At 39.5% G+C, this 11,468-nt stretch overlaps 1 protein-coding gene across 1 annotated transcript; it reads left to right on the top strand.

The window, feature by feature from the left end:
- Positions 1–271: 271 nt before the first annotated feature.
- LOC141844771 (ankyrin repeat protein SKIP35-like) lies at positions 272–6,053 on the top strand. Its single transcript, XM_074732765.1, has 4 exons — positions 272–396; positions 877–1,870; positions 2,045–2,477; positions 4,811–6,053. The coding sequence occupies exons 2-4, from the start codon at positions 1,251–1,253 to the stop codon at positions 5,597–5,599; spliced, it is 1,842 nt and encodes a 613-aa protein (XP_074588866.1). The 5' UTR covers positions 272–396; positions 877–1,250; the 3' UTR covers positions 5,600–6,053.
- The last annotated feature ends 5,415 nt before the right edge of the window (positions 6,054–11,468 follow it).

The raw sequence follows: 11,468 nt of genomic DNA, 5'->3' as shown, positions 1-11,468 counted from the left end.
ATATACAAACAATATTAATTATGCCACTCTCTCTCCTTTGTCTCCTCTCCCTTTCTCTCTCCATTTTTTTTTCTTTTCCCATTGGTCAGAAAAAAAAATTATTTTTTGAGTTTATTTCACATGAATAAAATTATTATATTATTTTAGAAATATTAAATAATAAATTTATTATTAAATTAAATAAATAAAATTTAAGAAAAAAAAATCCTTTCCCTTCTATATTTATGTCTATTTCAAGTGGCTGGTAATTAATAAAGAAGGCAAAGCAATGATAAAAAGGGCTTCCTTTCCATCTCCAAGAGGAAGGAGTTCTCTATCTTCCATGGACCCTGGCAACTGAGCTCTCTCTCTCTCTCTCTCCCCTCTTCTTCCTCCGTTTGGCCTCAGGCCCTGAAGGTTGGTTTGCTTGCCCTTGTTTCTCTCGTGTTCTTGTGTTTCTCCGGTTTTTTTTGTGTGTTCCTTCGTTGATCTCGCTTGGCACTCTGCGATCGTTTTTCGTTGCTACCGCCCGCCCGCCCCTTTTTTCCCATTCATGCGGCGGTAAAAATCGGGTCTTTCTGCTGGTTTCTCTGCGTGATGGTTTGGTTGTGGATGCTGTTGTGGGAAAAATCCGTTTTTGATCGGTGCTTTGGGTGGTATTTGGTGGTGGTTGTGAATTGATCATTCTTCTGGGTGGCGATTGGTCTGTTTTTGCCCTTTTCTGCAGTGGAATTCTTTCTTTGAAATGGTTTTGGCTTCGCTCTGGCGCTGTCATGGATTCGTCTTTTTGAAAGATCATTTTTTTGTGAGATTGTTTATATGCATGGTGGTGGTCTGTGGAATGGATCCGATTCTTGTTTCAGGGCTTTTATTTCTTTGGGTTTTTGTATTTTACAGGTGCTGTTGTGGATTTAGCTTGCTAGATTACAACCGTATTAGGGGTTTGTGGGCTCTGTGCTTCATGCTTCTGCTTCTTCACCTCATTTTTGTCGAAGTTGGGGTGGTTTTGAGTCTGTGATGGCGGATTCATGAAGAAAAGGGGAATCGATTGCAGAATTTCAAGCCTTTTCGGCACTTGAGCTGGATCTTTAAACAGAACCTTTTTTTTTTGAGGCAGAAATTATCAAAGATGGCCCTTTATTTTTGGTTCATCTTGAAAAGGGGCTGATTTGTCAACAAATGCTCGTTCTGATTGAAAGAACAGGATTTGGTTCTGATTGTTTCATTTTTGGTTGGGAAAAGGAGTTAAAAACTTAGTTGGTGTTGTAAAAATGGAGGATGAGAACAAGACCCTAACAGTTGATGAGAAGGAGCCGATGCATTTGGTGAAAGATTGCCAACCAGAGGATGTCTTCTTCTCTGAGATGGAAATGGATCACGCCGTGGAGGGTGACAAGGGCGAGGGAAGCGATGCGATTTTCTCAAGGGAGGCTCCTCTCCTTGCAAGGGACCCTCTGGTCTGCAAAGCCCATATCCGAGGCACTAGTATTGGCAGATCTAGAGCCTCTGAATTGATGGAGGAATCTGAGGTCCGAAAGAAGGATAAAAATAAGCAGGAAAAGAAACTCAGTAGGCAGGATAGAATTGAGCTCGGTCGTATGTTTCAGGGAGCAGTGAGTTCACAGGATTTAAAGCTCGCTGAGGACCTGATTCTGGTGGCAGATCCACAAACTCTTAATGATATGTTGTGTATAGCTTTAGACTCCATATGGTTCTTGACCACTAGGCAAGAATTGAGTGGCATTACAGGTCTGATTAAGAAAATTGTTGAGAATGGAGCAAATGACTTCACAAGGGCTGCCCTCCGGACGTCATTTCTCGCCTCGTGTGTTTCTGCATGCCAGAGTAGAACAATGAGTTTGTCTGATACAGTGGGTATTATGGCCCAAAGGTGAAGGACCATGTCTCCCTAGTCTTTCTGTTCCTAGATGCAAATTGTTATTTCTCTTCACATAATCTCTTCGAAGATTTGACTTAGTTTGTAGACATAGAGCTGTTGTTTCTCTTGTAGTTAAAGCACTATCTATGCATGGTGAACTAGTTCTCATGTCATCCTTTTTGTCAGGTTGCATGAACGTCTTCAAGAATGTCATGGCGATGAGGTTCTGAAAGCAGAAGCCAGTGTGAAGGTCCAAAAGTTCACAGAATGGGCCTTGAAGTGCATAGGAATCCACTCCCGCTGCCAGGAGAACAAGGGTAGAAGGAACCACGGCACAATTCTTGAAGTCCAACTCCAGTTGTCGGCATTTAGGACCTTTTTAGATCTTGCCGGCAACAGCCTCACCGGAAAGGATTTTACAGAAGCTTTTGATGCTGCGTGTTTCCCTCTGACTCTCTTCTCTAGCTCATTTGACTCTGGCTGGGCATCTGGAATTTCGGCAACTGTCATACAGGGATTACTTGGAATGCTTGTTGAGGGTGGTGCAGATAATGTAAACCAATGCTTTCTTGAAGCATCGAGATTCGGAAGTACAGAGCTCGTAAGAATTTTGCTGCAGGTAATTATCTATCTCTGGCTTGGGAAATAAATTTTGTCATGTTAACTGCTTCATATGTTATTCTGTTGTTTCGTAGTAGTTAAGCTTCACATGAAGAAAAAGGGTAAAATGCCTTGTATTTTATGTAGCAACTGTTGAAATATTTTTTAATTTAAGCAGAAAGTTGTAATGAGACAAAGGAACAGTCGAACATAAATGCTTGCTACAGGTGAAAAGCGATAAATGAAATTGTCAGATCTAGATTATGCATTTGGAATGCATCGTAACACACGACTTCTTCCTCAGCCAATAGACATGCAAGATTAAATTAAAAAAACTGAATCAAAGACACTTATCCATGACCTGACCCCTTAACAATCACCAAACCAAGGAACATGATCTGTTGTCATGGTCAAGGAATAGATGGAGCTTGTTGATGAGGAAGAGAAGTAGAGATCCCATAGCATTCATTGGAGAGAACACCGGATAACTAGTTGATACACAATTATGATTTTGGTCAAATATATACTGATTTCTTTTCATTTCATAGAGTATGCATTTGTAGGATTTCAACTTGACATTTGCAATTGCTTATTCAGCCATAACAACCTCAAACAATAACCTGAAAGATTAGATCAAGACTGAATTTAAGACTCTTGTCCATGAGCTTGCCCCATAACAACCACAACTAGTAATACATGTGAGTAGTTAAACTAAACCGATAACTAGTCCAATTCATGTGACCTCTTCATGACATTGGGACTAACTCGTACCTTCCTCTAAAGCCCATGAACTCTTTGGAGATAACATCTTTTGAGCTCACAACAGATTCTGCTTTGCACTTCCACTTTCTTTCTTTGATCTAATATCATATTCTTACTTTTGTTATCCATTGGCGTGTTAAACATGAAAGATTAAATCAAGACCAAATTCATGAGCTCACTCCAAATGATCACCAAATGTCTTCCTCTAAAGCTAATGACAACTTTTGGAAGTAACATCTTTTCGGCTCATAAAAGATACTGCCTTGCACTTCCTCATTCTTTCTTTTGAGTTACCTCATATTCACACTTTTGTCATCGTCGGCATGTTAATCCTACTGCAAACTGAATGTTTCAGTGCCAATTTCTTGTTTTTATGGTTATTCCAGACTTGCAGTATTTATATAATATTTTAGATGCTTGCTTATGCATTCTGGTATTTTAGAATATAGTAGACACTAATCGAGTTGAGCAACTACTGGTTTAGTTAGTTCAAATAATCCGGCAATATGGTATCAATCTCAAGATCGCCAATTGTTGAAGAGTAACATGAACATGAATCTGCAATACACCTATCGCCATGACTGCTCAAAATAAACAAAATGTAAGTTCAAGGACATCAAAATGTTGCTGAGTTGAGGTAGAGACTACAGAACTCCATCAAAAAATTTAATTAAAGACTGGTTCTAGATCAGGTATTACTTAAGACAAGTCGAGGTTACGCTGAAGGCGGCGTGTACATTGAGGGTGAAAGACAGTTTAATAGAGTCAGTTAGTAAGCCTAGAAAGGTCACAGTCATGGTTGATTCTAGAGGTTTGATAAGAAATATATGTATAATTCTCTTTGGACTGATGGCTTATGTTATTGATACTTAGGCCTTAGGCTTCAATGCAATAAATATTCCCAACAAATAGAATGTGAGTTTTCATCTAAATGTTTCCTCTGTTCCTTGTTCTCCTGATGTTATTGCTCGTAAAATTGTCATGCATCATAGTAACTAAACTGATATCGTTGAATATTTGCTAGGTCATTGATCTAAAATGCAATAATTTATTGAATTTGTTTTTGAAAAATAAATAAAAGCATACATCTTTATTGACTGTATCACATATGCGATACATGGTTCCTTTAGACATTATCTTTATCTATAATTGGTCTATATGGTACTATATAATTCATTCTCTTGTACACGTTCTCTCCTTTTCTTTTTGTTCCGATGTTTATCTTTGTTCTTTGAGGTACAAAATTTGAGGATGTTGGTTTAGGGATAGATTATACGTATCTCTATGGTGTTTAGAATATTCGATGTACGGAAATCTTTGTTTAGTTGCTTGATTTATCCTATGTGAGAAACATAAATATGCAAACAAATATTCAAATGAAAAAACACAAATACTATGTGAACTTCTTAGAAACATAGAATTGACTTAATTTATCGGTTAGCGACTAACGTGTAGCTTTTAGAATTCGGAATTGATTTCGCTCAAGATCGATTTATGCTTGAGCAACAAGTGTTACAACTTACAATATATAGGTTTTTGTCGTCTTGATCCCTGCTAAATTCTCTTTTTTTCCCCCTTGTTTCTTCTCAGATTGCTCAAAGGAACAGCTTGGATGTGGATGTCGATCTTGCCTTAGGCTTTGCATCGCATTACTGTAAAATTGGAACCATGGAGTGCTTGGTTGAAGAAGGGAATGCCGGAGCCTTCCTGGGTCCACTCATGCGAGCTGCTGAGCGCGGCTGCATGCAAGTAGTTCAATGGTTTGTCGAACGTGGATGCAGGGACATGGAGCTGTGCCTTGCTGTTACTGCCGCCGCTTCTTGCTGCCAGGTCAGCATTGCAGCATACCTTCTCCCACACATCCCCCAGCATGTCCTTGCAGCCCTTAGCATTGAGATCCTCAAAGCAGCGGGCGAGAGAAGCAGTGGGTCTCTAGACGGTGTCGCATTCCTTCTCCGCCATGATTTCCTCGGTGATCCTGCAGCAACATATGCTGTAGCTGACAGCATTGCTCGGTCTTCCGATGAGGCTGTATCCCCTGACCTGCGAGCATTTCTGAAGGAACATTGGTCTGAGGCAGCTTTCACCGAGGGCCTGAACTACGGCGAGAACCACTTTGTAAATTGTGTGAGGATTCTTCAAAGGGGTTCCTCACCCATCTGTCTCAGGGATCTGCCTCCGCCCCTGGTCACTGCCATAGCATACCTGCCGCTGTATAGAGAGTGTCGTGGGGCGGGCGGTTGTTTGTTGCCGCAGAAACTGAGAGGGCAGCTTATGGAGGCAGCTACCAGGGTCGGCAGAAGACCGGTGGACAGGAATAGCCAGGCAAGAGAGCTTCTCACAATTTTGGAGGATCACCTTCCTACCTTCTTTCTGTAACTCAGATCATCGTAGCTCCCGTTAATAGGTAAATCGCCGACAGAACTTGGTACCGAAAGGATGGTAAATGACTTTGCTCTAGCCCTTCAGCTCTGCTTACTCTGTGCACTTTTTCCTCTCCTGAGTTTTTGCATCTAGACTTGCATTGTCGCCGATGATGTCCAGAACGTTTTAGTAGGAAAGTTGCACCTCGGAGTAGTTTTGGGCATTGTTATTTCAACCTTTTCGCGATACATATGGGAGCATTATGTCGCCTGTTTTGTTAATAACGCGTGGTCTTTGTTTGGCAAGTTCTGTCGATACGAGTATGAACGTGTCGCTTGGTTACCCACTGCATTGAGTTTGAGTATTTATCGCATTGGGTAGTAGTTTTTGGACATGTTTTGGCATGCCTTTGCAATCCTCTAGCGATTCTCGTGTTTGAATAAAAATATCAGATATACGAACTGTGTCATTTGCCGCGAAAACTTCCTGAAGAAGGTTGCAATTCTGAAAGTTCCTCAAAGTTTATGCTCTTTGAAGAACAGATATAGATTCGGTCATCGGCTGGAGGCCGAATGACCTGTTGTCTTGAAGTTTATTCTCGATTCAAATGGCTGAAAACATTCAAAGTTACTTGTTAGGGATTTGGCTCAGTTTCTCTCTTACTGTCATGCAGTTTTTGATGCCTATCAGCAGGATGATTCGACTGTGAACCCGCGACCGATGCTCAAATGTCGCGATGATCTGTTGATGTTTTGGTTGATGTTGGTTATTTATTCGATCGTGAAGTAGAAATATATGTATTTTTGTTTGCGTCATGGCCGCGAGCTCATTGCAAGCTTGCGAACATGGTGCAGGCGGCGCGAGAGATAGATGATAGGAGAGCTCGATACAGACGACAGTGGGAGAGCTCGGTGCAGACGACAAGCCATTAGATTTTCCCTTTCTCTTGTGTTCTTGGTTAGAAACTTTTAAGTTAAATGCTACTTACTTGAACAGAGAAGCTTTACATCATTCTGAAAATCTTATCATCAAAAACCACCAAAAACTTGATGAAAAATCACACTCTGAAAAGAATGTATCCAACAAGAAGAGCAATAACATATCGAATGCACTTTCATCTCATTCGCCATCCTTCAAATCACATTGTACTCATGTGAGAAAAGGATGAACTATTAACATCTTCTAATTGAAGTCTATGAATGTTATGGGTCAGCAGGATATGATCCAAAAGTCAAATAGATGGTACATCAGATAGAAGATTGGTTTGGCCGCGCGCCCTGGTTCAATAGTCTTGACTCGACACCCAGCTTAGGTCGGGGTCCAGCACCCCCCTCGATCTCTAGCTCAGGTCGGGGTTCAATGCCCGACTCGACGAGTAGGTTCAATTCAGGATCTAACAACCGATCTCTTTCTCAAGGTTTGATTTCGGTTCTATACTCGACTCCGAGCTCTGACTCTTTCAGCCTACCCCAACTCGGGCTCACTCTAGTGATCATGCTCCCTTCACTCAATGCTCTACTTAACACTCAACCGACTCCGCTCTTATCCTTTCCCTCAATCAGCTAGGCAGATCACCGCCAGAAGGACACAGACAATCATGTGATAGGGTAGTTAACCTATTTTTCCATTAATGCAGTATGATGGTGCAATATGAGACCGTAGTATGATGAATGACATGACTTTTCACTATTGCGGCGGTGATAGGATGTTCTCCTTACTTAGATGGAATATCTTCTTTGACAGAATCTCCACTCAAGGATATTCTTCTTAATTAAGACAAGACAAGTTTTCCTTATTCTCTCACCGACCTCTATATATCTCCCCTCTATCTCATGGAGACAAGTATGCACGCAGATACACAACAACCACCCGCTCCCCTCTTTCATTCTCTCCCTCTCCGAGAAAAAGGTTGATTTAAGCATCAGAGCAGTTGAGTCAGGGCACCCTGGCCTCCGTTCTAACCGTCTTCTTTCCTGTGTTGTGCAGAGCTTGAAAGTGCACTAGAGTTCTTCGTCGGTATCCTTCGCTACGAGTGGACAACTTTGACCCTCCGCTTCTCAGCTAGTTGGCCGACTATTCGTCCAGAAGACGCTCTCAACAGAAACAATGGAATTTTTTGTTTAGCTGTTCTTTGATAAGAATTCATAAAATCTTTCTTCATTCCAAGAAGGTTGATCTTAAATCGAAAAACTCTCTGTGCTAGACTGGGAGTATCTAAAGATAAATGAGATTAAATTGGATGAAAGATTAAGAATAATCTCCTTTTAACATTTCTAAAAAGGTTTAGATAGCAATAAAATGCAGAATGATAGACAAACTCAGAATTCATTCACAAGGAGATGCAATCTTTCTTACATCTGAAGGCATAAACGCCAAGATCATGAGCAAAACTAGTATGCCGATCGGGAGCAATAGGATGGCAAGTGGAGGTGGAGGCAAAACCGGCAGTATAAGTGGAAGAATCAACAGTGAAGCAGTGAGGCAGAGGAGTACCAGAAATGACTCTGTGCTGAAGTAGTTCTTGGACAAGGTTCTTTCGCCCGGTTCTCGCGGTTTCAGGGTGAAGCTCTTCTTCTTGGACCTGCCCTCCATTGGAGCACCACCCCAGTACAGCGGCATCTAGACTTAACTCTTTCTGCTCATGGATCACCAAATCTGTGAAAGACTTCTTAATCTTCAGGACAAGTTATCATCTGCTTCAATTGACATATTCGATCAAAGCCGAAAACTGAGATGAAAACATGTAAATTGTTCATCATGCGATCTGAAGGAAATCACAAAGTCATAGCATATTGCAGGAAACCAAAATCTATGTCTTCCCCTATCCTGAGAACAAAAGAGACCTGAAAGGAAATGAAGATATACTGAATTCTCACCTCAATTAAGACCCCTTGAGAAAGGCACAGCAGCAGAAAAGAGTGCCATAGTCGAGGACCGTTTACTGAAACATGAAGCAAAGAACCAATATCAACTTTGCTGTAAAGAAGAAGAGCTTATAAAGAATTGAGAATAGTAACAGGAGATGGCAGTCTTTACATAACCAGATTCATTGTGTTGAGAGGAAGCATCACCAGATCCATTGCATCCTTCCCAATTCTCTGTCGACAGTACGCGTCTATGAATATGGAAGGTTAGAGTGAAACTTAAAGAGGGTGTAGATCATGCTCCATCTATTTGTGAAAATAAACTATAGAAATCAGCAACTTAGAATTCAAACTTCAGAGCAGGATTTTTCTTATGTTGTCAGTTTTGAGATAAATCCAATGGAGATGGTCCCAACAGATATGTCATCAGCTGACAAGAAGACACAAGGTTGAAGTGAGAAATTGAAAATGTTTCCTTTTCATTGCTCTCAAAGGCCAAAGATAGGAAGGTTCCCTTCACCTAGCCATCTCCAGTAACCTTCACTAAGTCTTTTTCTTTGCCCTCCTCAAAACCCCACATGTCGATAAGCTTCCACTCCGTGGACCACTCAAGTATAATGTAAAAACTTAGACTCATGCACCAATTCAGCAAGGGTGGGAGACTTTGAATCATTACATTGAAGGGCATTTTATCTAACAAAAATGTGTTCCAAAGGATGTTTCATGATTTTTTTTATTGATAATATCTTCATTTGAAAAGACATTGTAAACTTACTTGTAAATTAGTTTGTGTTGTAAAACTTAAAAATATATCTTATACTTAGCTTTTAGACATCCCAAATTGAACATTTCAGTCTCCTAAGATGTTGATAAACTTATCCTTAGACTCTAAATTTTGCGGTAAACTAATTTATAGATCAATTTGCAAAAGATTCTGTGTAATGCAACTGTTTTGCAAATCAATTTGCATTGTTGAAACCACAAGTTTATACATTTTTAACTTTCAAGATGAACATTTCAGATTTCTAGGTGTCTAAAATGTATTCCTACCCTAATAATGCCTTGAAATGATTTATGAAACAACTTGTTATACATTATGTGCAATTTGTAAATCAAATTGCAGTATGAAACTCCCAAATTTATCCCATATTTAAATTTTAAACACTTCAAGTAGAACATTTCAATTTATCAAATATCCATGACCTGAAATTCTATTGCAAAAGACTTAATAAAAATCAACTTACAGCACCTCTTGAATGAAGAAAAAGAAAGATTATGACAATATCAACACAAACCAAATTACTTCAAAATTCTAACCTCTCGGTCAGATTTCTGGATGATTCTGTCAAGGGATAGAGACTTGAAAACTATGAAACAGAAACCAAAAAAAGAAAGCATTCAGCTGACACGAAACAGTTGAAAAGGAAATCACTTGCGCATTTCATCAAACACTTGGCGTGCATCATGTAAGATAGTACCTGATAGATAATCGGCATCTCCTTTTTCTGCCCCAACTTTCTCGTTCGTACGCGCATTAAATGCCACTGGAGTCGAGCAGGACATGGCCATCTTCGAGCCACGTAGCTGCTAACACATCACATGCATGCACTTGGATGGGGAGATGCTGTGAGCTGAACCTGGTCAGGAGCAGGAGCTCGGCATTCGCTCTCATGGTGGGGGCGCGCGGCGTGGAAGAGGCGCTCCATTCAGTGCTGCTGCAGTTGGTGGCCCAGCGAGCAGTTCGCTGGTTCTTAAATAAGAGGCCACAAAAGGCAAGCTTTGTCGTGATACTCATTGGAGCTCCTCCAATGGCACAGCAGATATTGATCCAGTACAGAAGCTATTTGATTAAAAAATAATATTTCAAGGCTTTTGGGGCTCGTGCATGGTTAGGATTGAGCAAGAAAGGGTGTCCACTAGCCTAGTGGGTCGGAGTCGAGCTCGACTGAGGTCTATTATCTCATAATGGATCGTGTCGAGTTTGGCCATGGCCGACTTGCTCCGATTGATACATGTAAATGTCTTATGTAATTCGATTATCTTTGAAAAATTATAGACTTCAAAAGGTAGAATCCGTCACCCCAGCAGTCCCACACGGTCAATTTCACGATCATCTGTAAAGAGGTAAATCGAAAAGTTACAGTTGATCATGATGGAGGAGGACATTGTCTCAATTTCGTCGAGATTTAATCTTTATCCACTTCAATAATTTTATTTCATCGTAACTAACTCAATTATGTCCTGAGATTCAAAAAATTTTAGACTAAAACAAATAGAAGAAAGGATTTAGAAAAATCCATTGAAAATGATAACCTTGTTATCATTTTTGTTATTAAAGGTCTTGACTATTTATTATTCTTATAATCTATATTAAAATATATACATTTTTTATTTTTAATGAATATTATATTTAAAAAGAATAAAAAAATCTACGAAATCATTCAGGAATATTTTTTATAATTAAAATTTATATAAATTAATATTCATAAAATATTCACAAACATTATTTATGAAATAAATAATTAAATGAATATAAATAAATTTTATTAAATCAAACATCAAACTTTTTCACAACCATCCAATCCAACTAACTTTTAGAAATTCACCATGTGAATCTCGTTGAAGTTTTATTTAGGCATGCAATACGTCCATATCTTTTAGATTGCTTCTTTATTAATCTAGATATCAAACTTTTCAAATCGATGATTAATCAAAAGGTATGAACAGCTCATCGCTCCACAACTACATTCTAGAATTGTCTGTTAGAGACGACCGCGTGAAATCGTTGAGATGACAAATTTTACTTTTTACTAAAACAGAATTGTCTATTAGATCTTTTACACCTATGTAAAGTAGTGATGGAATCTCTCACACATCTTTCAACTGTGGAATCACTAATCATCTATGCACATATCCATATCATTTTGACCTATTCTATCTTATCTTATCGTCTACAAAATCACTTTCTGGAAATGTAATACAGTCGATATAAGTGAGTTTCACCGACAAGATTCGAGCGA

This window comes from Curcuma longa, chromosome 14 (assembly GCF_044706935.1).
Source record: "Curcuma longa cultivar G26 ecotype Majalengka, Jawa Barat chromosome 14, ITB_CL_G26_1.1, whole genome shotgun sequence".
Lineage (NCBI taxonomy): Eukaryota > Viridiplantae > Streptophyta > Magnoliopsida > Zingiberales > Zingiberaceae > Curcuma > Curcuma longa.
This window is presented reverse-complemented; position numbering and strand designations above follow the sequence as displayed.